Source organism: Vidua chalybeata, chromosome 24 (genome assembly GCF_026979565.1).
Source record: "Vidua chalybeata isolate OUT-0048 chromosome 24, bVidCha1 merged haplotype, whole genome shotgun sequence".
In the NCBI taxonomy this organism is placed as follows: domain Eukaryota; kingdom Metazoa; phylum Chordata; class Aves; order Passeriformes; family Viduidae; genus Vidua; species Vidua chalybeata.
This window is the reverse complement of record NC_071553.1, coordinates 3,713,643-3,739,575: the sequence shown is the minus strand read 5'-3', so window position 1 is coordinate 3,739,575 and position 25,933 is coordinate 3,713,643. Positions and strand designations below refer to the sequence as shown.

Here is a 25,933-nt window from a genome sequence, read left to right as displayed (position 1 = left end):
AAACCCCCAAAGAAATCAAAGTGTGCCTTTTTTGGGAAGCAGGGAAACATTCCCAGCGTTCCTTTTATTTCTGCTCTTTCTCCATTTTGATTTGAATGGTTTATTTTCTATTTAATGATTCAGGCAGCGTTAATGTGCCGGTCACTCAGGGGTTGGGATTCCTGATCCTGGGGGGATTTATCCTCAAAACACCCCCCAGCTTCTCCCTCTCTCCTGTTGTTCCCAGCACTTCCCACTCTCGGAGCTGTGGCTTTTTTTAGTTGGTAAATCTGACAAGGTTTGTGAGCAGCTCCGCGATTCTGCACTCGGGAACACACACAGGAATATAAATTCAGCACTTTGGGGTTTTTTTTTCCTGCATTCCAGCATGGAACATCACCTAGAGCTTGGATTTATGCTGTCTGTGACTGGAGTTATTGGGTGGAAAACCTTTTAGGTTGGTGGTTTATGGGCCAAACCTGTGCTGGAGCAAATGTAGATCCAGAGGGATCTTCAGGAGATCCCAGAAACTGAGGATCCAGTCCTGATCCGGTAGATCCATGATCCATAAACAACAGAACCAAGGAAATGGTCTTGGCGTGCCAAGAGGAGGCAGAACTGGAGGTTTTGGTTATACCCAGAGCCTGGTTTATGTCTCGTTGAAATTAAAATGCAGGGAGAGTCTCAGTGCACCCAAACTGAATTTAACAAATCAGCCCAACACCACCCCCATGCCCTCCCTGCCACATCCTCTGCCTGAGCAGGGGCTCCCAGAGCCCTGGGGAGAGCAGGAGCAGCAGGAGCTGTCCCATCTCTGTCCCATCTCTGTCCCATCTCTGTCCCATCTCTGTCCCATCATTGTCCCATGGCTGTCCCAGCACCATCCCATCATTGTCCCATTGCTGTCCCATTGTTATCCCATCTCTGTCCCCTCACTGTCCCCTCACTGTCCCATTGTTATCCCCTCACTGTCCCCTCACTGTCCCATCTCTGTCCCATCATTGTCCCATCACTGCTCCTTCACTGTCCCATCTCTGTCCCATCTCTGTCTCTCACTGCCCCATCACTGCCCATCCCTGTTCCATCATTGTCCCATTGCTGTCCCACCACTGTCCCATTGTTATCCCATCTCTGTCCCATGCTGTCCCCTCACTGTCCCCTCACTGTCCCCTCACTGCGCCATCTCTGTCCCACTGTTATCCCATCTCTGCCCCATCTCTGTCCCTTCACTCCCGTGGGTGCCCTGTCCCTGCAGAGCCTGCCTGGGATATTCTGGATTTCCCCGAATTCCCCACACATGGGGAAGGGCAGAGCCATTTCCTCAGGAAAGGCCCAATTGGGGCATTTGAATTCCAGGCAAACACAGCAGAGCATCGAGGGGGAAGGAGCATTTTTATAAATTACCATTAGCAGCATGTGTGCTGGTTAAGCACTTAATCCCTCCCAATCCCCCCTGATTAACGATTAATTGTGCCACTAATTGCGCTATCATAGCGTGGCAGGCCCAGCCTGCAGCGGGCACAGACAGCCACACCAGTGCTGAACCACATCAAACTGGGAGCACTGGGAGACCCTGCAGAGAGAACCTGGGCCAAAATCCCTCCTCTATTCAAACCTCAGGGTTATAATCCTGATTTATCTCCAGCGTTTCCTTATCAGCTGGGAGGCAGGAGAGGAGGATTGGATGCACTTGGAACAGCCCTTGGGTCATCCCTTTTTTAGCGTGGATTTTCCTCACTCCTGTGAAAACCACATGAGGATTCTTCTACATTTTGTTTTGGACTGGGGGAAAAGCGCAATATATGAATTTATTTCCATTATTTTCTGCTTTTGATGTCTCTTTAATGCACAGCAGGCTGCAGTGTCCAAGGCCTCTCCTCTCCCTGACAGTGTCCAAGGCCCAGCTCAGTGTCATCCCTTTTTTCCTCCACTCCTGTGAAATCAACATGGAAATTTGTCTATGTTTTGATTTGGAGTGGTGGTAAAGCACAATATTTGAATTTATTTCCATTATTTTCCACTTCTGACACCTCTTTTATGCACAGCAGGCTGCATCAGCCGAGGCCTCTCCTCTCCCTCACAGTGTCCATGGCCCTGCTCAGTGTCATCCCTTTTTTAGTGTGGATTTTCCTCCACTTCCATGAAAATCAAATGGAAATTCCTCTATGTTTTGATTTGGAGTGGGGGAAAAGCACAATAGATTAATTTATTTCCACTATTTTAATGTTTTTGATGTCTCTTTAATGCACAGCAGGCTGCAGTGGCCAAGGCCTCTCCTCTCCCTGACAGTGCCCAAGGCCCTGCTCGGTGTCATCCCTTTTTTAGTGTGAATTTTCCTCCACTTCCATGAAAATCACATGGAAATTCCTCTATGTTTTGTTTTGGAGTGGGGGGAAAAGCACAATATATGAATTTATTTCCATTATTTTTATGTTTCTGACACCTCTTCTATGCACAGCAGCCTGCAGTGTCCAAGGCCTTTCTCCCTGACAGTGCCCAAGGCCCTGCTCGGTGTCATCCCTTTTTTCCTCCACTTCCATGAAAACCACAAGGAAATTTCTCTATGTTTTTGTTTGGAGCTGGAAAGCACAGTATTTTAATTTTTTTCCCATTATTTTCCTATGAAAACCACAGGGAAATTTCTCTATGTTTTTGTTTGGAGCTGGAAAGCACAGTATTTTATTTTTTTCCCCATTATTTTCCTGTGAAAACCACATGGAAATTTGTTTTGATTTGGTTTGGGGGGAAAAGCACAATATATGAAATTATTTGCATTATTTTCCGCTTCTGATGCCTCTTTTCTGCACATCGGGCTGCGGTGTCCAGGGCCTCAGGGCCCAGCCATGACTTTTCCTGGGGTAGATCCCTCTCTTTCCCTCTGTTATCTCACTCTGGGCTCTGTTATCTCTCCAAGGCTTGTGAAGGAACCAGCTTGGCTTGTCAAGGGCTCCCTCCCCCAGCGAGGCTTTTACAGCAGAGAGAAGCTGGGTTTGGAGTGAAGTGAAAAAAAATATTAAAAAAAAAAATTTAAAGGGATTAATTAATGATTTTCTTGAATGATTTCAAAATAATTCGAGATTTTGCTTTGTCCACGAGTGACACGGCAGCTTTGAGGGCACGGCGCTGGCCTTGGCTGGGTGGCACAGATGGCATTTACAGTTTAACGAGGAGCAAGGTTTATCCAAACACTCCGTGCTCAGCCGGGCTCCCAGACAGGCCTGAAACATTTCCTTCCCGGGAAAGGGATCAGAGCTTGCACTGAGGCAGGAATAATCTGTTTATTGCACCTGGGATCGCTCTATTCTGTTGCCTTTTCTTAACTCAGAAGTGAATTTTGAGATCATTTTAATAAGGAGGCAAAATAAAACTGGATTTTTATTTGAAGGTTTTCAGGGGCAGTTATGGGAAAGTTTAATTTTTTAGGGGAAGAGTTAAATTTTTTATTTTTATAGGCTTTAGGAAATCAGTATAATTGATAAAAAGTACTAATTAGGAGGACAAGTGCTGCTGTAATTTTTTTAAAGTTTTTTTTCTTTGAGTCTCTTTTTCTGATATTAGTCGTATTTTGTCTATGAAAATGAATTTTGAAATATTGTTCTCAACTTTGGTAGTTTGGAAGAATGAAAATAGTGTTGAGGGCTTGTATTTTCTGGGGTTTGGAGTTGGTTTTGTTTTTGTTTTTGTTTTTGTTTTGCTTAGGGAAAGACTATAGGAAATTACTGGCAAAATTAGCCCCCAATACAGAAGGTTACAGAGCTACAAATAGATATGAAGAATATAGATGAAGAAATATATATGAATATATATGAACAAATATATATGGATATATATGAACAAATATATATGGATATATATGAACAAATATATACAAAGAATACAGAGAACATAGAAAAGAAAAAAAGGCAAAAAGCCAAAATGGCTTCGATTCCCTATCCAGGTGGGTCTGTGCTGGGACTAACAGGGAAATGCCGGGATTGTGGTGGTGCTGGGATGGATTTTGGGGCGGATTTTAGGGAGGGAGGGGCAAGGATGGCTGAGGGATGGAGGATTCCTGGAAGGCAGCGGGTTTGGGATCCTGGAGAATTTGTGTCGTCACATCCCTGGGCAGTCCTTGGACATCCCTGTGCTGGGGGAAAGGGTTGGAGGAAAAGGGGGAACAGAACCAGAGCATGAGGCAGGGATGTCCCAAAGCCTGGAATTTCGGCAGCAACAGGGATGCCATGCCAAGTTTGCTGCCCCAAAGCTGTGCTCTGATCTCCCTGGCAGCCACCTCCTGGGTCAGGAGGGGTTTCCATCCTCCTGCCTTCCTCCAGCAGCTCTGTGGGACAGAAACTCCTGATCCCAGCTGGAGCAAGGACTGGGATGATCCCTTCCCTCACCTGGGAACAGCAGAAATTCCAAATTCCTGATGCCCAGCTGGAGCAAGGACTGGGATGATCCCTGCCCTCACCTGGGAACAGCAGAAATTCCAAATTCCTGATCCCAGCTGGAGCAAGGACTGGGATGATCCCTGCCCTCACCTGGGAAGCAGAGCCAGGCCAGGAGGATCCCACAGATCCCCCAGACCCCACAGACCCCACGTCTCACCCAGCTGGGGCTCTGAGATCATCAGGATGAGGAAGGGTCAGGATGAAAAGTGCTGCGGGATTTCCCTTTCTACCGGAGAGGGATCCAAGAATAATTACTGACCACAGCTCCTGCTGTGCCTGGAAACCCTCTTGTCCCCCAGATGTTGGCTCCTCCTCCCCGTGGCTGCTTTTCCTTCCCATCCCAGGGGAAATATCCCCACACAAGCACAGGGCCCTCCAAGGATGGGTGCAGGGCTGGTTTAAGGTTTAATCCCAGCTTAGTGCAGTCAGGGCAGGAGCCTGGCAGGGTTTTCTCCCTCCCTCCCAAACACGTGACCCTCGCAGGGCTTTAAATAAATCAGATTTCAAACCCTTCAGCCCAGGGGTTTTTGTGCCTTTAATGCCAAACTGTGGCACTGCTGCTCCAGAGCTTTGTCCTGGGGGAAGCCCCGGCCGTGGGGAGTGACAGGAGTGGGGACAGGAGGTCAGCAGCACCTTCCCCTCTCATTCCATCCCTGCTCTGCAGGAAAATCTCTCCCAGGGTGGTTTGGGGCTGGTTTAGGAGCAGAGGCAGCTCTGAGGAGCTGCTGGAGCAGAGCTGGGATCCTGCTGGGAGAGGAGGGAGCATTAATCCCATGTGAAGTCTCTCCAGCTCTTCCTCCAGGATGTGGAAACCCAGGTGTCTCCAGGCTGTGCAGCGAAACAGGCAGAGATTTCAGTTTTTTTCCCCAAGTCCTTTTGTCAGGGCAGAGCAAGACAAAACATTTCCAGTCTCCTCGAAAACCCATGGCAAAGAGCCGAGCTCTTAATTGCTCCGAGTGCTCCTGGTGCTGCTCCTCCACAGAAACGTGGGGTTTTGTTTAGATTCCAACTGTTTTGTGAGGCTTTTTTTCTGGGAAATTGAATCCTGTCCAGAGCCTTTGAGGCCAGGATCCCTCTGGAAAGGCTTTTCCCAAGGATCCGGCTTCCCCTTCTCTCCACCATTTGTGTGCTGCTCTTTGTCCCCCTCCTTTTCCATGTGCATTTCCCAAATTCCACGGGGCTATCGGGTGTCCGGGATGTCATTCCTGGTGCTTTAAATATCTTTTTGGAACGGGGAGCCGGGCTGGGATCCCTGTGCTCAGCTGTCCCTGCCGAGCTGTGTCACACCCCCGGGTCAAACCCAGCTCCAGGGGCCGCTCCCACCCCGCAGCTCAAGAAATTCCTTTCCCAAATATCCTCATTTTGCACCCAAACTTCCTTTCAGCCTCACTCTCCTGTACCAGGAAGAGGCCTTGGGTCACAGGAGGAAAATTCCTGTTCAATAGAGAGTGGAAAACCTCTCCTGACCGCTGCAGGGAAAGTGAATCCTGGTTTGCCATGAATTCTTAGCTTGCAGACGAGCCTGCAGCTCTGGGAGCTCTGTGTGGGCTGGGGAAGGAAGGAAAGCCTGATTTAAAAAAGGAAAAAAAGGGGAAAAAAATGGAAAAGGATGAAAGAAAACAACTTTAATAAGGCAGCAGACCCGACATACCCTGAGTGTGAGGTGTGGGTGACAGCCTTGCACAGCCTCATCCACTGGGAATATTCCTGAGGGAGGCTCGGTGGGATTTGGGCTCTTATTCCCAGGAATCTTCTCCCAAAATGCGGATTCTCTTCCCCATCCAGCCACAAAGAAAGGGTTGGTGCTGACAGCCTCAGCCCCAGGTTAAACAGAGAGATAGGATAAAGAGAGGAGATAACACAAGAGATAAATGAGGAGCCTTGGGAATGCCTCTGGAAGCTTGGCACCTCCCTGCCTGTCTCTCCAGCCCCCTGGGGACGCTGGCTGCCCCTGCGGGGTGGCAGGGCTGGCTTTGTCCCTCTGGGAGTGGCTTCACCCAGCAGGACCCAGGGACAACTCCTTGGATGCGTTTGGATGCTCCAGACCCTCTGTGGGTGACTGGCAGGGAGGGCAGCACAGGACATCAGCTCTCCAGGGGCTGGAGCCGATTTTCCTTGGATTGTGGATGTTAGTTGCCACCCAACAATCAGCCGAGTGTCACAAAAGCAGGGACCAGGCTGGTTCCTGCCGTTCCTCCTCAGGAATTTTGTTGATATTCCAGTGGCTCCTCAGGGGTTCGGGGCATTCAGGGTGTGTCGGGAAAGGATGGCAGGGGAAAGTCGTGGAAAAGGGGAGGGAAAAGCTGAATATTGGACACTTCCAGGAGCATCGCTGAGCTGGGAGCTGCAATTCCAGCATGGCTCTTCGCTCCCTGTCCTGGTTTAGGGCAAATTTGGGAGAAAACCTCCAAAGGGGTTCCTCTAGAAAGCAGACTCAAGCAGCTCCTCCCCCAGCTGGTTCAGAAAAAGATTTCCCTGGTGAGAAGTGGAAAAGTACGTTTGTTTAACAGGCAAAGCATTCACCAGCACAAAAACTGAGCAATAGTAAAAGATAAAACCTCTCCCACAGTTGGGTCCCAGCCCAGGTGCCCTGGGTGCTGTCACAGCCCTGTGGGAGCCAGGCAGTGCTGCTGGCACAGCGCCCTGAGCCCCCAGGTGACTTCAAATTCAGTCCCAAAAACTCAGAGAGACGGGAAGGGCTCTGTGTCTGAGGGGGAAATCCCTGCTTGGAGTTTTGCTGAGATTTCCCACTTCCAGCACTTCTGGAGTGAACCAGCAGTGCTGATGCAGGGGCTGTGAATCCCTGAGTGCAGGGATCCTCAGAATTCTCAGAATCCTCAGAATCCTCAGAATTGTGTTTGAGGGAGAAATTCCTGCTGAATTTTGCTGACATTTCTCACTTCCAGCCCTTCTGGAGTGAACCAGCAGTGCAGGACACCTGCTGATGCAGGGGGCTGTGAATCCCTGAGTGCAGGGATCCTCAGAATCCTCAGAATCCTCAGAATCCTCAGAATCCTCAGAATCCTCAGAATCCAGGCTGCTCCCGCCCTGGGGATGCTGAACGTACCAGGGAAGCGCTGACACGACCCCGGCAGGGCGGGGACAATGCGAGCCCTGAGCTCCCCCAGCACTGGGGTGGCCAAAGTGGCCAGCAGTGGCCCCATTGTTGTAGCAGCTGAGCACTGGACACTTCTCCCAGGTTAGGGAATAAGTGCCCAGTGTTCTGAGCTGCTGGAATAATGGCTGGCATTGGGATGCCTTGCTCAGAGCTGCCCTGAGCTCACCAGGAGCCGAGGAGAGCTGAGAGCGCAGAGAAAGGCAAAATATCCCGGGGCAGAACAAAGGTCCTTTGTGTGCTCCCGTTACTGGGCTCCTTGTCGGCTCCAAACCGAGTGGGAATGTGCATCCAGCAAAGGGCTTCCCTTCCCTGCCATCCCTGCAGCGAGCACAGGTGGGAATCCCATCCCTGGGAGTGTCCAAGGGCAGCTTGGAGCAACCTGAAGATGTCCCTGATGATGGAGATGGGATGAGCTCCAAGGTCTCTCCCAAGCCAATCCATTCTCTGCTTCCATGAGTTTATAAATGAGCTGGCAGGAAGTTTTCCATGGATCCACCTTTCCCAGGCTATCCTCATGTTCTCCTGACTCTCAGAATGTGTCGTTGTCTCTTAACAACAAATTCCCGACTGGAATTCTGCAGGGGAGGGATGGGAACGCTGCCCAGGGTCTCACATCCCAAGGGAATTCAAACCAGCTGAGGGGGGGGGAGGATGCCTTGCCATCATTCCTGATTTATCCCTGTGGCATTCCAGGAGAGCCCAAGGCGGATTGGGAGCCAGCCTCAGGCATTTCCCAGGACATCATTTGTCCTCCTGAGCCTCCTCCCAACTCCAAAGCTGGGATTAAGAGGAAATCCTCTCCCAGTTCCTCCCAACACACAGAGGTCTCCAGGCTGCCACAATCACATTTCTGCATTTGCTGCAATGTGGAAGGCAGCAGTACGGGAGGGCGAGGAATTGCAGCGTGAGGATGGATTGACTCCCTGGGGATCCCTTCCCAGTCATTCCCAGGATGATGGCAATGCTCCAGGGCTGCTGGAGATAACAGGGATTGCTGGCTCTCCCTTCCCTGCGGGATCCTGGCAGGGAAGGGGGAATGTCAGACCCTGAAGGGCAGCTCTGAGGGCGGGAGGTGAATGTGAAGTGTCCCTTGCTGCTTCCCCTCATCCCTCAGCTTTTGGGGAGAATAATTCCTGCTCCAGGAATTCTTCCTGAGAAGCTTCTGCAGGTCCTTTCTGCAGGATTGATCCACGGGGGCTGTGCTGCACTGCATCCTTTGTCACCCCAGGGAGGATCTCTCCCAGCAGGGAGATGTTCGTTTGCTGGTCAGGGTTGGTCCCTGGGGGAATTCCCAGCTGCCACAGAAAATTCAGCCTCAACCCTTCGGGTTGAGATGCTGCCAACCCCAAAGAGCAGCAGCTGTGGGGTGGAAATTGGGGTGAGGATGCTGCCAACCCCAAAGAGAAGCAGCTGTGGGTGGAAATTGGGGCGAGGATGCTGCCAACCCCAAAGAACAGCAGCTGTGGGGTGGAAATTGGGGTGAGGATGCTGCCAACCCCAAAGAACAGCAGTTGTGGGGTGGAAATTGGGGTGAGGATGCTGCCAACCCCAAAGAACAGCAGTTGTGGGGTGGAAATAGGGGTCGAGATGCTGCCAACCCCAAAGAGCAGCAGCTGTTGGGTGGAAATTGGGGTCGGAAGCTGCCATCCCCAAAGAACAGCAGCTGTGGGGTGGAAATTGGGGTGAGATGCTGCCAACCCCAAAGAGCAGCAGCTGTGGGGTGGAAATTGGGGCGAGGATGCTGCCAACCCCAAAGAGCAGCAGCTGTGGGGTGGAAATTGGGGTGAGGATGCTGCCAACCCCAAAGAGCAGCAGCAGTGGGGTGGAAATTGGGGTGAGATGCTGCCAACCCCAAAGAACAGCTGTGATTTTGACCAATTTCCCTCTGAGTCCCCAGAGCAGCCCGGAATCGCTCCCCATCCCCTTTTCCACTTTTCTGAGGACCTCAGTGCGGTGCTGCAGAGGAAATCCAGAGTGGAGGAGGAATCTGGGGGTGGGGGGTGCTGAGCTCCTGTTTGCCCAGGAATGTGCAGCACGGAGAGACCGGAATCCCTCCCGTCTCAGGCAGCTTTTCCCTGCTCCCTCTCCGTGCTGGAGCTCGGGGGAAGCTCGGAGGGACCTGCCTGGCCCTGGGGAGCCTCTGCTGCCCCTGGCTCTGTGTCCAGGCCTGGCCATGTGAGGAGGGGCACGTATTCCAGCGGGCTTGGTTCGGCCCTGCAGCCACACACAGCGTGGCAGGGTTGCCGTGTTTGCTGAGCAAATAAAAGCTCCACGAGGAGCAGAATTCCCCATTTCTCCGGGCCTTGCAGGAGTGAATCGATGCCACCTAATAGCCAGGAGCACGAAGTGCTGAATAGGGCTTTTCAAGTTTGCCTTGTAAACACAACTGGTAATCTCTCCGGGGATTAAAAAAAAAAAAAAATAAATAAACAAAAACGGTTTAAAGCAAGGAAACTTTTCCCTCCGAGCCTTCCTCTCTTTCAGCTGGGAAATGGGGGCAGGAGTCTGGTAAAATGATAAGGAAAAATACAGAGAATTGATCATTTTTGAGAGGCAATAATTAGTGCTGGAAAGCTTTGCTTCCAAACCCTGCTGGAGGAGGGTGGGGACAGTTCCATACTCTGGTGATGCCGAAAATACCTGGCTCAGGAATTCCAGAGCAGGGAAGCCGTAGAAACGCAGGAGAGATCCATTCCCAGGCGGAATGCCTGCGGGAGCAGCTCACCGAGGAACCGTAAAGGTGATTTCCGGACACAGCCTGGAGGGCAGCCTTTAAAGGATCGTTAACTCCTTGTCTGGCTCCCGGGAGGAGCTTTCCTGCTGGGATTCAGCTTTGGGGCTCTTTGAAGTGTTTCAGCCGGGTATTTACTCTCCACCCGTGTTCCAGTAAATGCAGATCACTCGCCCTGCTGGCTTTAATCCTGGCTTTTGGCCGGGTTCCAGGCCGGGTGATTTCATTTTTTGCCCGTTGATGCCTAAATTCCTCATTGCCGTGTGAAACTGCTCCTTCCCTTCGTGCCCCGCCGTGCAACGTCGTGTTCCTGCCTGCTGTTCATTATCCAGCTCGCTCTCCCTCCCCGGCAGCATCCAGGGATTGCTGCCATTCCTGCCAGGCTGTAAAACCAAAAGTGATGTCATCGCTTTGCTTAACAAGTGTCACTTTCCCTCGGAAAGTCAATAAATGCCACCGCTTCCTTTAGGACACTAGGAGCGGGGGGGGGAAACCCCAACAAAATTAAACGAAATTAAACAAAACAAGAGGCAGTCGCTAGGAGTTCTTCCTTTGAAATCCGTGCCAGGGGAGAGCAGCTGTGAAAAGGGATTTCTTTCTCCCACAAGGAATGTGGCTGGAGGGTGGGTGAAGATCCTGGAATGCCGTGGGGCTGAGGGGCACCCCACATTGCCCGCCCGACCCTACATTCCCACTGGAACCCCAAATTTCCTGCCCCAGCCTGACCCTACATTCCCCCTGGCACAGAGGTTGTGGGTGCTTTGCTTCCAGCAAATCCCAGCTTTGGGATCTTGTATGGATCCCATATGGGACAGGGCGAATTCCTGTTGGGGAGGAACAGAGGGCTGAGGACAAGGACAATCCCATAAATCCCATAAATACCAGCTCACAATCCCATAAATCCCAGCTTTGGGATCCTGTATCCATATGGGACAGGGCAAATTCCTGTCAGGGAAGGAGCCAAGGGCTGAGGACAAGGACAATCCCATAAATCCCAGCTCACAATCCCATAAATCCCAGCTTTGGGATCCTGTATCCACATGGGACAGGGCGAATTCCTGTCAGGGAAGGAGCCAAGGGCTGAGGACAAGGAGAAGCACAATCCCATAAATCCCAGCTCAAAATCCCATAAATCCCAGCTCAAAATCCCATAAATCCCAGCTTTGGGGTCCTGTATCCATATGGGACAGGTCGAATTCCTCTCGGGGAGGAACCAAGGGCTGAGAACAAGCACAATCCCATAAATCCCATCTTTAATGTGAACTCCCACAGCAGATCCCGAGCAGGTCCAGGTGTAGGTGGAAAAATGAGCCTGGGGATGCGAGACCATGAGCAGGGAGCAGCTCGGGTGTGGCAGGAGAGGCTGCAGCGATCCCGGGGCTATTTTTACCCCAATCTCGGTTCCTCTCCTCTCCCAGGTTTATATTTAGCAGCCTGGAGCTGCTGGCATTCCTGCAGGAAGCAAAGGGGGAAGGATTTGGATTTGTGGAGCAGTTTTGTGTCAGTGAGAAGCTGATTCCCTGTAAACCATCCACAGCTTTTTGGGGAGGGGAAGGGAGATGGAGACACCATTTCTCATTTTGCTCGTTCACCCGAGCGTCTTTCCTGCTCCCTGCATCTTTCCTGACCCACATTTGATCCTGATCAAAGGATCAAAGGAGGTTGTGGATGGGCTCGTGGGGGATTGTCAAAGCAGGAATTGCTCAGCCGAGCACCTTCCCGAGATCCCAACATCCTGCTTGATGTCCTGATTATCTCATTCCAGTCCCTGCCAGGCTGGGACTTTGTCCCTAGTGCAGGACCAGGAGCTGGACTCACTTCTTTCCTCCAGCCAGCATCGCCAAATCTCCTTCGGAACCCAGAGCATCCCCGGTGCCACCTCTTCATTGTGTGCAAGCACGTTCCTGCAGGGCTGGGAAAACATTCCAGTGTCTGAAGCTGGAGTGGAGGTGTCTAAAACCCTCCCTCCTCCCTTGCCACCCCCGGCAAACCCCCGAGCCCTGACTCCAGGCACGGCCGAGCCTTCAGCCTCAGGAACTGGCGGCGTGGAAGGCGGGAGCTGAGCGGGGGCGGCCGCTGCGTGGGATTCAGGTGAATCCCCGGGATTTTCAGGGGATTCACCCACTGCAGGGTGCCGAGCCTCGCCGCAGAGCCTGGCAGGAGCCCAGGCGGAGTGTTTATATTGCTGACGGATAATCTTTTGAGCTTTCACATGCAGGCACGCCGGGCCGGGTGTTGCCGTTGTCCTGGCGACGGGGATGCGCCGGCTCCCCATGCGGGGTGTGATCCGTCTGGAATGCTGCGATCGCCCCTGGGCGGTGCTGATAAGCCTCGGAGGGGTCTGGGGGGGCTCTGGAGACAGAGGGAAGAGCAGGAGTGGGGATGCATCCAGGAGGAAGGGGCCGAGCCGCTCCGGGGGTCCGGGATGTGCGGGGGAAGAGCCCTGTGGGGAAAAAACATCCCTGAGAAGTTCTGGGGCCTGTGTGGTACCAAGGGGTGATTGCGCTCTTCAGGTTGGGTTGGGGGCTGAGAGCAGCGTTAAAGCCCAGGGCTGTTCATGGAAAATCCCCCAGCGGGGAGGTTGGAGCGTCCAGAGGATGAGGGATGCAGGAGGAGCATCCCCACACTCCTGGGATTGGGAAGAGGAGATGAAATGGGGATTTTTGCAGTTCGCTTGAATTAACAAAATGAATCAAGCATTTATATTTTAGCTTGCAGAGTTATGTGTTGAATTTAAACCTTTTACTTAAGAAACCTCTGCCATGGTACTTCAGAGAGGGACAGACCCAAACCTCCTGAAGCCTGAGGCTGGAAGGGGCAGAGCTGTGGCTGCTTGGCGGTGGGACGCTGATACCCCATCCCTGGCAGTGCCCAAGGCCAGGTTGGATGGGCCCTGGGACAGAGGAAGGTGTCCCTGCCCATGGCAGGGGGTGGCATGAGATGATTCCCAAGGTCCCTCCAACCCAAACCGGTTTGGGATTCTGGGATTTCGTGTCCGTAAATCCAGGGAGTGCTGGATCCGTACTGGATCCGTGCTGGCCAGGAGGAATTGCAGCGGGGCTGGAGCCCAAACCCCACCCAGGCAGCACCTCCAGCCTGATCCCAGCCCCGCTGAGCCTGGGAAGAGCCAAAGCAGGAAAGGCAAAGCCGCGTCCGGGACTTGCTCCCCGCCCGCTCCCGTGGCTGCTGAGCCCCAGCCCGGCCCGTGCCCCGGAGGGTTTTCTTCCTTTAAGGGTTTTATTGCTTTAATCTGATCTGCGGTTAAGGCGATTCTGACGCCCAGAAGGAGGAGGCACCGGGAGCTGGGATCGAGCTGGGATCGAGCTGGGATCGAGCTTGGAGCTCGGAGCAGCTCCCAGAGCTGGGACTCGGGGGATCCCCCCTGCCCGTGCTGCCCCCACTCAGCACCTCGCTGCTGGCTCAGGAAGTCTTTGTTGCAAGGCCAAACTGCCAGGGGAGAGGAGTCTCCCTTTCCAGCGAGAAACGTGAGATCGAGTCTTTTCCATCACTGTTTAGTCTTTTTTTTTTGCTTTCCTTCTGTTTTCACCCTGCTATCCCCCCTGTCCAGGTGTTCCTGGAGTTTCCAAGTGTGCCATAAGGCACAGCCTGTGACTGAGTGTGGACAGCCCTGCCCTGGGCTCAAAAAAAATTCGCCCTTCCTGCACCTCCTGAACAGAGCCAGCTCTTAAAACCACGAAAAACCCAATTTCTGTGGCTCCTCTTCTGCTCTGACCAAGAGAAGGGACATCCCCTGTGGGGAAAAATTAATGTCAGGACATCACCAACCCCAAGGAGCAGCAGTTGTGGGGTGGAAATTGGGGTGAGGATGCTGCCAACCCCAAAGAACAGCAGCTGTGGGGTGGAAATTTGGGTTGAGATGCTGCCAATCCCAAAGAACAGTAGATGTGGGGTGGAAATTCAGGTCAGAATGCTGCCAACCCCAAAGAACAGCAGCTGTGGGGTGGAAATTGGGGTGCGGATGCTGCCAACCCCAAAGAGCAGCAGCTGTGGGGTTGGGGACCCATCCCGGTGTTGTCCAGCCCTCTGAACCTGCTGTCCCCTTCCCCGCAGGGCTCTGCCGTCCCTGGCAGCACGAGGGAAGATGAACAAGATGAAAAACTTCAAGAGGAGGTTTTCGCTCTCGGTGCCGCGCACGGAGACCATCGAGGAGTCTCTGACGGAGTTCACGGAGCAGTTCAACAACCAGAGGAACGAAGGTGAGGAGCCCCTGGCTCCCTGCTCGGGACTATCTGGGGTGGGTGAAAGGCTCTCCAGCCCTCCCCCAGCCACTCTCAGATGTGTGGAAAGTGTCTGTCCCTCGTTCTGTGTTGCTTTCCCCGCTCTCCGCCCCTGGGGGTGAGTAACACCTCGGCATTAAAGCTGCAGAGAGATTTATCCCTGCACCAGGGAAGCCGGAGGGGAGGGAAAGGAATCTGCACGAAATGGGGAGCTGCGGTTAAGGTGGAGAGTGGGAAAGTGTGGGATCTCCTCCTGCCTCCCCAAAAGAGGGGGGCGACCCCTCTGGGGGCTCCAGCCTCATGTTCCTGAAGCCAAAGGTTCTGTCCTGGGCAGCACCCGGGGCTCGCTGGAGCAGCCTGTGCTCCTCCCCGCGCGTTGGTTTTCAGCACCCAGGGAGATGAGGGGTTAAACCCAAATCAGGGCACATCCCCTGTGCAAACACAGCCCCGGGCAGGCTGGGGCAGGGCCGGGGATGCTGCAGGCGCTGCGAGCAGCCCGGCCAGGGCAGCCGTGCTCGGGCAAGTCGGGCAGAGCCTGGGGAGCCGGGCAGAGCCTGAGGAGCCGGGCAGAGCCTGGGGAGCCGGGCAGAGCCTGGGGAGCCGGGCAGACCTGGACAGAGCTGGGCAGAGCTGGGCAGAGCCAGGCAGAGCCTGGAGAGCCGGGCAGAGCCTGGAGAGCCGGGCAGAGCCTGGACAGAGCTGGGCAGACCTGGACAGAGCCTGGGCAGAGCCTGGGCAGAGCTTGGGGAGCCGGGCAGAGCTGGGCAGAGCCGGGCAGAGCCTGGAGAGCCGGGCAGAGCCTGGAGAGTCGGGCAGAGCTGGGCAGAGCTGGACAGAGTTGGGCAGAGCTTGGGGAGCCGGGCAGAGCCTGGAGAGCCGGGCAGAGCTGGGCAGAGCTGGGCAGAGCCTGGAGAGCCGGGCAGAGCTGGGCAGAGCTGGGCAGAGCTGGGCAGACCTGGACAGAGCTGGGCAGAGCCTGGGCAGAGCCTGGGGAGCCGGGCAGAGCTGGACAGAGCTGGGCAGAGCCTGGGGAGCCGGGCAGAGCCTGGAGAGTCGGGCAGAGCCTGGGGAGCCGGGCAGAGCTGGGCAGAGCCTGGGCAGAGCTGGACAGAGCTGGGCAGAGCCTGGGCAGAGCTGGGCAGAGCTGGGCAAAGCTGGGCAGAGCTGGGCAGAGCCTGGGCAGAGCTGGGCAGAGCCTGGAGAGCCGGGCAGAGCTGGGCAGAGCCTGGGCAGAGCCTGGGGAGCCGGGCAGAGCCAGGCAGAGCTGGACAGAGTTGGGCAGAGCTTGGGGAGCCGGGCAGAGCCTGGGGAGCCGGGCAGAGCTGGGCAGAGCTGGGCAGAGGTGGGCAGAGGTGGGCAGAGCCAGGCAGAGCTGGGCAGAGCTGGGCAGAGCCTGGGGAGCCGGGCAGAGCCGGCTGGGCTCACGCCGAGGTGAATCCCGGCCATGCCGCGGTGCCTCCTGCCAGCTGTGCCGCAGCCCGGCCCCTTCCCGTGCCCTCAGCTCCCGTTCGGGCTCTGCCATCACTGAAGGGGGCTGAGTCCTGCTGTCAGCGCCTGGCACCGGCGCTGCCCGGCGGGGAGGGCCCGGCCGTGCCAGCCAAGCTGCCCGAGGATGCTGGAAGCTCCTTTAGAGCCGCCCTCCCTCCCTCCCGCAGCTCCCCAGGCTCTTCCTTCTCTCTGCAGACACCCGAGCAGCATCCCCGCGGCTCCTGCCCCCCTCCCACGCACCCGCAGCCCTCAGTGAGGGCTGTAATTAGACCTGAGCCCTTAATTAGCCGTGCAGGAGCCGTGGGGATAAAATGGGGCAAGGCTGAGGAAGTCCTGGGCGCTGCTCCTGCTGTGGGATGTGGGATCTGGGCTCCTTATCTCCTCCTCCTTATCTGCTCTGCAAACCCCAGAGGTGATTTCCCTCTTATTGTGCTTTAATGAGACATCTCAAGTTCTTCCTTTGCCCTTGGGAGGCAAAAGGGGCCAGCAGCGTCTGCCAGGCACCCCTGGGCTTTTGGGCTTGATCCTGAGGCAGCCAGGAGAGAACAGGAGCAAAGTGTGAGCCTGTGGCCAGGACCAGGGGTGGGTCCATGATCCGAGGTGTGCACCAGCCTCTCACAGAGCTTGTGGGCAGCTTTGGAGCTGAGTTTGGATCTCTCCCAGGGCTTGGTGCCCATTCTCCAGCTGGAGAACCAAAGTGCAGAGGGGAAGAGTGACTTTGCTCCAGCTGTGGGGAGCAGAGCTGAGCCTGCAGCCACGGCAGCAGCTCCTGTGCTGCTCCTCTGCCCCACAAAACAGCTCTGCTGCAGGTTTTCCCTTCTTGTCAGCATCTCTGGGGCTGTCCCTGGGCTCTCTGTGTCCCCAGGGCTCCAGAGCCCATCCTGCCTCTGCTGGTGGCACCTCAGGCACTGCTCCAGGGACAAGAGCTGACCCCAGCAGGGATCAACGCCTCCGTTCTCCTTCCCTCACCTCGTGTGGCTCCTCAGGGAATTGCCTGCAGTTTGTTTTCCCTCCAGCCTCAGGAATCCCTGGCTCACAGCACTCCCAGGCTGCAAATCCCACACTTGGGTGGCTGGGAGTGCCTGGGCCCATCCTTGGGGTGCAGGAGGAGGCCAGGCCTCCTGGAGAATCACAAAACCAGGGAATTGTTTGGGTTGGAAGGGTGTCTTGGTTTGAACAGCCAGGTGCGTGCTAAGGAAGGCAGGAGCCCCCCCCAAAATGAAATGTAGACCCCCTCCCTCCGAATTGTTATAAATTTGAAATTAAGGGGGGCTCTCAGGCAAAAATATGTGAACAGGAATAACAGTTCTTTATTAGGGAAGGAAATAAAAAGACAAAATAAACAATGCAGTGAAGCAAAACAACACTGCCAGAGGCAGAATACAACCTGACACCCTGTTGGTCAGGGTGTTGGTGGCAGTCCAGTCGGGAATTGTGGCTGCAGGTGTGGTTCTGTTGGATCAGGGATCCCGTAGGAAAGGGTGTAGCTCCTGTAGAAAGGGTGTAAATCCTGTAGAAAAATGGTGTAGATCTTGTAGAAAAGGGTGTGATTCCTGTAGAATAGAAAAGGGTGTAGTTCCTGTAGGAAAGGGTGTAGTTCCTTTACAAAAGGGTGCAGATCCTGCAGAAAAGGGTGCAGTTCCTGAAGAAAGGGTGCAGTTCCTGTAGAAGGGTGTAGATCCTGCAGAAAAGGGTGTAGTTCCTGTACAAAAGGGTGTAGTTCCTGAAGAAAGGGTGCAGTTCCTGTAGAAAAATGGTGCAGTTCTTGTAGAATACAAAAGGGTGTAATTCCTGTAGCAGGGTGCAGTTCCTTTACAAAAGGGTGTAATTCCTGTAGCAGGGTGCAGTTCCTGTAGCAGGGTGCAGTTCCTGCAGTTCCTGTAGCAGGGTGCAGTTCCTGTAGCAGGGTGCAGTTCCTGCAGTTCCTGTAGCAGGGTGCAGTTCCTGCAGTTCCTGTAGCAGGGTGCAGTTCCTGTAGCAGGGTGCAGTTCCTGCAGTTCCTGTAGCAGGGTGCAGTTCCTGCGGTGGAAGAGGCAGCTGTTCCTCTGGGAAATGCAGCGCAGGAAAAGCCGTGCTGGTGTCCCAGAGCCCAGATTATATCCAGGCAGGAATGCTCGGCTCCTCCCCCTGGGCGCAGCATTCCCCATGGGATGTTCTCGCTCTTAGCAGTCACCGGTGGCATTCAACAGCCCGTTATCAGCAGATGGCTCCCCTGGGGGAGGATGGGTTGTGGAAGTTAAGGAAAGCTGCTCACTGAACAGAAAACAGCTGCCCTAGAGATGGAAATGGAATTCATCGTGCCCTGCAATCCGGGACAAAGGGACCCCAAAGCTCCTCCCATTCGTGAGCACACTTCCACCATCCCAGAGCTCCAGAGCTGCTCTGGCTCCTGTGAGGGCAGGAGCAGGGCACGAAGCTGCCCCGTCTGTCGTGTTTGTGGTGAGAAATCCCCACAGCTCCGTCCTCCCCATGCCGTCATTCCCATGACCTCACCCCCACAGACGCTGATAAAAGGAGGACAAACAACCTTTTTTTTTTTTTTTTTTTTTTTTTCCCAAGCTGGAAAATCAAACAGCTTTCCAGTCTGGACACATCCTGTCACCAGCAATGTCACCTTGGTGGAGCCTGAGTCTGTTTCTTTCGGAGGGATCAGGGCTTGGTGGCTTTGATAAGAGCTGGGGGCATCCAGCAGCAGCCCCCAAACACCTCCAGCCTGCTCTGCCCTCCCAGGCCAGCCAAAATTCAGTGTCTGGGCTGGAAAGGGATAAACCAGAGCCAGCTCTGGCCTCGGGAGCACCAGGCCCTGAAGGAACGATGATGAGGGGGAGGAAGGAGGATGAAAACCCCGAGCTCAGAGCGGCGCAGAACCTGGAGAGGAGAGCTCACACTCAGCAAAGTAATTAAAAGTTCTAAGCCAGGCAGGCAGAGGAGGGTCCTGGCCCCTTTCCTTGGGAGATCAAAGCTTGTTTTGGCAGAGGAGGAGTTTAAATATATTTATAAAAAGGGCTGCCTGTGTCTGCTTTCGTTCTCTTTGATATCGCAGCAGCCTCGTTCTTTCCGTGTCAGGGCTCCCCGGAATTCACGTGGAATGAATTCTTCCCACCCACAGCTTCCCACCGAGCTCCCAGCAGGGTCCTGCGGGCCCCGAGGGCAGCTCCAGCCCTTTGGGATTGGGAATCTCCCGGTGGCAGGGCAGGGTGGGCTGGGCTGGCACATCCCAGGGCAGCCCAACCCCTCTCCCCCCACCTCTTCGAGCCTTCTGTGAATCTGTACCTCCTTTTCCCATCCTTTTGGATCCACTGGAGTGTTCAGGTTGTGGATTTACATCTGATTTTACATCAAACGTGACAAAGAGGTTGTCTCTGATCCGCTGGTGCAGAGTCAGAGCTGCTGGTTTGCAGGTTGCACCTTTTACCCAGCTTTGGGGTTGTTTCACCTGTGGGAACCAGCACAAATTCACCCAAAATATCATTTCCAGTGGGTTAGTCAGGCTCCATTCAGTCAGACCTTAAATGGCCTTTGGTTTCCTTGATTATAATTCGCTTGGGAAACGAGGAAGTTCAAAAGATTCGGTCCAGTTGAATTAATCCACATTATTTTCATACCTGTGGTTAATTCAGGGGACGTTTCCTGATTGTTGCTGTAAAAACAGATGGAGGGAAAGGGACAGGGGGCAGAGGAGGGGTTTTACCCGTGTGCCCAAAAGCCATGGCACTGCTTCAGCCCCTCTCAAGCCCCCTGGCACGGGCTGAACCCACCCTCGGGTGCGGGCTGGGCACCCAGGAGCCCTCAGCTCTCCGCTCCCAGCTCGCCCGGTGCCCATGGCACAAACCCACAGCCCTTGCCAGGTCACTTGCCTGCCACCTCTCATCCATCAGCCGAGCAAACTGCAGCCAGGTCCCAGCCCTGCTCAGCACCCCGTGAAAATCCAGCCCTCCCTCCCTTCCCGCTCCTCAGCCATGAGATCATCCCCGGAGCCCGGATTGTCGCCTGAGCCCCGGGGACAGGGCAGGGACAGGGCAGGGCTCAGCCTGGGGCGCTCCCGGGGGAGTTTCGCTGCTCCCCCTCGCTCCGGGGAGCGTCTGCAGGGAGGGCACCGGGGATTTTTGGGGTTTTGGGGATTTTGGAGCGTGGCTGCAAAGCCGGGAGAAGGGAGGGAGCGCGGCGGGGAGGGGGTCAGGGCTGGTCCGTCCTGCCTGACCTTTTCTCCACCCCAGCACATCCAGTGCATCATCCTGGCTCCCAGCACGCCCAGTTTGCTACTGCCTCCTTGGGAGCAGCCCCTGGAATCATCATCCATGGATCCCCAGGGGAATCCTCCTCCTGGAGCAGCCCCTGGAATCATCATCCATGGATCCCCCGGGGGAATCCTCCTCCTGGAGCAGCCCCTGGAATCATCATCCATGGATCCCCAGGGGAATCCTCCTCCTGGAGTAGCCCCTGGAATCATCATCCATGGATCCCCCGGGGGAATCCTCTTCCTGGAGCAGCCCCTGGAATCATTATCCATGGATCCCCCGGGGGAATCCTCCTCGCTGGGGGCCAGGTGACCTGTGCTGAACCCTGGGTGTGTTGGCTGTGAGTGCCAGGATGTCCCCGGAGTGCCACCATGTCCCTGCTGGGAATCACCCAGCGAGGAGCTTTAAGTGCAAACCTCAAAGCAGGGAGCAGAAGGAGCTCAGTGGTTCATTTTGCTCTGATTTCCTGCTCCTTTCACGGCTCCTTGAGCCCAGCCAGGCTTCACACCTGGGGTCCCAAGGGAGGAGCTGTTTCTCTGAGCTGCTTTGGTGTTCAGGGGAAGCTCTCGTGCTTCTCTCTGCGCCTGGCTGAGGGCAGAGCTCGGGACAGGAAAGCCTGGAGTGGTTTGTTTGGAGCGAGTGACTTTAATCCCAAACTCCTTCCGAGAAATGCTCACATCCTGGGAGGAACACACCCGGATTCCTGCTGGTTGTGGTGGTTCCCAGGGCAGGTGAGGTCCCTGTGTGTGTAAATTCCTTAAGGAAGGGCTTTTTCCTCCCTCTTCCTGCCTCTTCCTCTCCTGCTTTCCTGACCCAGAGGGATCCAGAGCCAGGGATGGGCACCCCGGTGTTCCTGAATTTTAGGCTGTGTTTTAGCCTGTGTTTCAGGCTGTGTTTCAGACTGTCTCAGGCTGTGTTTTAGGCTGTGTTTTAGGCTGTTTCAGGCTGTTTCAGGCTGTGTTTCAGGCTGTGTTTCAGGCTGTGTTTCAGGCTGTGTTTCAGGCTGTGTTTGAAGCTGTGTTTCAGACTGTGTTTTAGGCTGTTTTACCTAAAACATTTTGGGAAGATAAGGATGGGAAGGCAAATCCTCATCCCTGCCAAACCCCGTGCTGCTGCAGGGGGCAGAGCACTGGGGTGGGATTTGGGAATTCTGTCACAGACCCTGGTGGCAGCCAGGCTGTGCTTTGGGAACGCTGAGGATGGCGATGCACCAGGAATCCGGAGCAAAACGCAGAATTCCCTCTGCGCAGAGAGAAGGAAGAAGAGATTCCCGTATCCCCGGAGCATCCCTGCCCCGCCCTCACTCCTTGTCGCTCCTGCCACCACTCCGGCAGCTCACTCTGCTTTCCTTTTGTCCCCAGACCTGGCTCAGGGACACCTGCAGCTGGCACAGCTGGGCAGGGAGGTGGCAGCTGACGGCAGCCCCGCGTCCCCGCCGGAGGGGCAGGGCCGGTCCCCGGTGGCCGCCGTGCGCTACCGCAACCACGGCCAGCGCCGCTTCTCCATGGAGGCAAGTGCTGGGGATGGGGGGACCTCTGGGTGTCACCTCCCCGCTGGCTGGGCGCGGTTTGGGGACGTGGCGGTGTCAGACACGAGCCCTCTGCTGTGGCTCCCGCGGGGCGCTCGCCATGTGCCACCACCCCCCTTCCCTTGAGCGGCGCTGCCACATCAATGCCAGCTCTCTCTGACAGAGCTCTTCCCCTTCAAAGTCCTCCTGTCACCTCCCTGTCGTCTGTCCCCTCCCTGCAGGACGTCAGCAAGCGCCTCTCGCTGCCCATGGACATCCGGCTGCCCCCCGAGTTCCTGCAGAAGCTGCAGATGGAGAGCCTGGAGCTCCCCAAGCCCCTGAGCAGGATGTCCCGGCGGGCTTCCCTCGTAAGTGGCACCCACAGAGGGGGCAGTGCCAGGCGCGGCATCCCCCGTGTGTCCCTGTCACCGCTGCACTTGTGTCCTGCTGTGCCAGCTCCCCTGGGTGGCACCGAGGTCCCCTCATGTCCCTGCCCGTTCCCAGCCCTTCCTGCACAGCCCCAGCAGCACCGGGAGGAGCTGAGGGAGCAGGGGAAGGGTCTGGAGAGTCCTGAGGGAGCTGGGAAGGGTTTGGAGAGTCCTGAGGGAGCTGAGAAGGGTCTGGAGAGTCCTGAGGGAGCTGGGAAGGGTTTGGAGAGTCCTGAGGGAGCTGGGAAGGGTCTGGAGAGTCCTGAGGGAGCTGGGAAGGGTTTGGAGAGTCCTGAGGGAGCTGGGAAGGGTTTGGAGAGTCCTGAGGGAGCTGGGAAGGGTCTGGAGAGTCCTGAGGGAGCTGGGAAGGGTCTGGAGAGTCCTGAGGGAGCTGGGAAGGGGCTCAGCCTGGAGAAAAGGAGGCTCAGGGGGAATTTCTGGCTCTGCACAACTCCCTGCCAGGAGGGGACAGCCAGGGGGGATTTGGGATCTTATCCCAGGGAACAGGGACAGGAGGAGAGGGAACGGCCTCGGGCTGTGCTGGGGAGGCTCAGGGTGGACACCAGCAGGAATTTCCTCATGGAAAGGGCTGGAAGGGGCTGCCCAGGGGGGTTTGGAGTGCCCATCCCTGGAGGTGTCACCTGGAGGTGGCACTGAGTGCTCAGGGTGGGGATCGGGCACAGCCTGGACTCGATGATCCCACAGGGATTTTCCAGCCTCAGTGATCCCACAATTTTGAGATCTGCATCCCTTCCCCAGCTGCACCTGCTGGGCCATTCCCACCTTCCTTCACTCCCCTGTGCACACCTGGCTGAGTCCCAGCCTGGCTCCTTCCCAAAGCAGGAGAGGGAAACCCTCCTGCAGCTCAGCCGGAGCCTCTTGCCAGTGGAAATGCAAATGTGGATAAATAATGAATCAGCCTTTGCTCCAGTGGTGGCATTTCCGTTTCTCTGCTGCAGCAGCAGAAATAGGAGCAAAAACTCTGTGTACAACAAAACAGGAGTAAAAAATCTCCGTGTGCAGACACCAGAGGTGCCCAGGTACCAGAGCCAGGCCTCAGGAGACTTTTTGGGACCCGAGGTGCCCGTTCAGGAGGAGGGAGGGGGGAAGGAGAGCTGGAATTTACCTGCCTGTGCTGTCTGATCAATAAAACAAACCCAGGGAGATGTCATTAATATTCATGAGCCCCTCATGAATAAGGAATGGAGCTCTGGGGGTTGTGCAGCGACCTTCACTCCCCTGCTCAGGACACGGCTTTTCCCAGGATACACAGAGGGTTTGGGCAGTAAATGGAGTGAAAATCCCAATTGTCACTGCCCAGTGTCCCCAGGAAGCCTTCTGGAGGTGAAGCCACCCCTGGATGAGGTTCTCTCCTCCCCAGTGATGTTTTCCTTTCTCTCTCACAGTCAGATATCGGCTTTGGGAAGCTGGAAACCTACGTTAAACTGGACAAACTGGGAGAGGTGAGTAGCCTGTGACACCCCTGTAAGGAATTCAATGAAATTCAAAGGGCAGCTCGAAGCGCAAAGGGCAAAAAATCTTCAATATCCAAGAAGGAGCAAGTCTTTCTTGTGGAGCTCAGACCTGGTGCTGTCACCTCAAATGGTCCTTCCTCCAGATGTTTTGGGGACACTGGTGCTGTGCCACCCTGGGAAATGTCCTGTGTCCCCTGTCCCCTGTCCCCTGCCAGGGCACCTACGCCACGGTGTTCAAGGGCCGCAGCAAACTGACGGAAAACCTGGTGGCGCTGAAGGAAATCCGCCTGGAGCACGAGGAGGGGGCTCCCTGCACGGCCATCCGGGAAGGTGAGGCCGGGAGGGGCTTCCCCCAGGCTCCCAGGAGGATTTGGGATGGCTGTGGCCGTGCTCAGCGCCGGCTCCTGCTGCCCCAACCCCGCTGTCCCCGCAGTGTCGCTGCTGAAGAACCTCAAACACGCCAACATCGTCACCCTGCACGACATCATCCACACCGAGCGCTCCCTCACCCTCGTCTTCGAGTACCTGGTGGGTCTGGGGGCTTCTCTGGGGGCTGGGGGGACGAGGGAAGGACAGACTGACGCGTCCTTCCCTCTGCAGGACAACGACCTCAAGCAGTACCTGGAGAACTGCGGGAACCTGATGAGTGTGCACAATGTGAAGGTGAGGGGCGTGCCCGGGACCCCTCCCCTGGCCCTCGTCCTGGTGGGGCTGTTTTGGGGCTGGGAGAGGCTGGAGATCCCTTCACCCTTCAGTTCTTGCTCCCTTTCTGAGGCTCCCCCAGCGTTTCTCGGGTCACTGCCACCCTAAATAAAATCACTGCCCGCGCACACTTGGCTCATCCCATCCCGTGGCACTTCCCCACAGCGTTTCCCACCCCAGCCCAGCTCCGAGGGGGCTTTCCTGCCCACAACATCCAGATTCCTCGAGGCAGGTTGATTTTTAGTCCTAAATGCACCCCCTTCCTCCTCCTCCTCCTCCTCCCTGCAGATCTTCATGTTCCAGCTGCTCCGTGGCCTGGCTTATTGCCACGGCAGGAAAATCCTGCACCGAGACCTCAAACCCCAGAACCTGCTCATCAACGAGCGAGGGGAGCTCAAGCTGGCTGATTTTGGTAGGTGAAGCCCTCCAGGGACGGTGCAGGATTGGGAAAAAGGGGCAGCTCCCTGATGTGTGTCCCTGCCACCCTCAGGATTAGCCAGGGCCAAGTCGGTCCCCACAAAAACCTATTCCAACGAGGTGGTGACGCTCTGGTACCGGCCCCCCGACGTCCTGCTGGGATCCACCGAGTATTCCACGCCCATCGACATGTGGTGAGGCCCCGAGCTTCCCGGGAGCTTCCCGGGAGCTTCCCGGGCTCTCCAGGACAGAGCCAAGCGTTTCCATCCTCACCCTCACAGTGCTGGGTACAACAGAGGGTGGCAGGCTCTCCCAGAGCAGTTTCCCTGTCCCCAGAGCTCTCCCAGAGCAGTTTTCCCTGTCCCCAGAGCTCTCCCAGTGCAGTTTCCCTGTCCCCATGTCCCCAGAGCTCTCCCAGAGCAGTTTCCCTGTCCCCAGAGCTCTCCCAGTGCAGTTTCCCTGTCCCCATGTCCCCAGAGCTCTCCCAGAGCAGTTTCCCTGTCCCCAGAGCTCTCCCAGTGCAGTTTCCCTGTCCCCAGAGCTCTCCCAGTGCAGTTTCCCTGTCCCCATGTCCCTAGAGCTCTCCTAGTACAGTTTTCCCAGTCCCCAGAGCTCTCCCAGTGCAGTTTCCCTGTCCCCAGAGCTCCCCAGGGCTCTCCCAGAGCAGTTTCCCTGTCCCCAGAGCTCTCCCAGAGCTCTCCCAGTGCAGTTTCCCTGTCCCCATGTCCCCAGGGCTCTCCCAGAGCAGTTTCCCTGTCCCCAGAGCTCTCCCGGAGCAGTTTCCCTGTCCCCAGAGCTCTCCCAGAGCAGGTTTCCCCGTGCCCTGGCACTCGGGGGTCGGGTCCGTGCCATCCCCCCGCGGCGGGAGCGGATCCATCTCCGGGAGCTGATCCCGCTCCATCGGCGCCACCCGCGGGCTCTGTCCCCGCTGACCCCGGGGTGTCCCCTGCGCTTCAGGGGGGTCGGGTGCATCCACTACGAGATGGTGACGGGCCGGCCGATGTTCCCCGGCTCCACGGTGAAGGAGGAGCTGCACCTCATCTTCCGCCTGCTGGGTGAGCGCCGCTGCGCCGAGCCCGCGTCCCCACGCGGGGGCAGCGGCTGCCCGCAGCACCGGGAGCGCGGGGAGCGGAGCGGAACGGAACGGGGTGGGATCCATGGGATCATGGGATCATGGGATCA

The 25,933-nt window shown here is 55.9% G+C and overlaps 1 protein-coding gene across 1 annotated transcript in view; it reads left to right on the top strand.

Annotated features, from left to right (window-relative positions):
- The window catches only part of CDK18 (cyclin dependent kinase 18), a 34,252-nt gene that overhangs the window by 4,903 nt on the left and 3,416 nt on the right, over nucleotides 1-25,933 (top strand). The window contains exons 2-11 of the mRNA XM_053964058.1: nucleotides 14,330-14,475; nucleotides 21,584-21,732; nucleotides 21,972-22,097; nucleotides 23,564-23,620; nucleotides 23,848-23,962; nucleotides 24,066-24,160; nucleotides 24,233-24,295; nucleotides 24,623-24,746; nucleotides 24,825-24,945; nucleotides 25,709-25,806. Of these exons, the coding sequence (XP_053820033.1) occupies nucleotides 14,361-14,475; nucleotides 21,584-21,732; nucleotides 21,972-22,097; nucleotides 23,564-23,620; nucleotides 23,848-23,962; nucleotides 24,066-24,160; nucleotides 24,233-24,295; nucleotides 24,623-24,746; nucleotides 24,825-24,945; nucleotides 25,709-25,806 (1,063 nt within the window). The 5' untranslated portion in view covers nucleotides 14,330-14,360. The remainder of the gene's footprint in view (nucleotides 1-14,329; nucleotides 14,476-21,583; nucleotides 21,733-21,971; nucleotides 22,098-23,563; nucleotides 23,621-23,847; nucleotides 23,963-24,065; nucleotides 24,161-24,232; nucleotides 24,296-24,622; nucleotides 24,747-24,824; nucleotides 24,946-25,708; nucleotides 25,807-25,933) is intronic.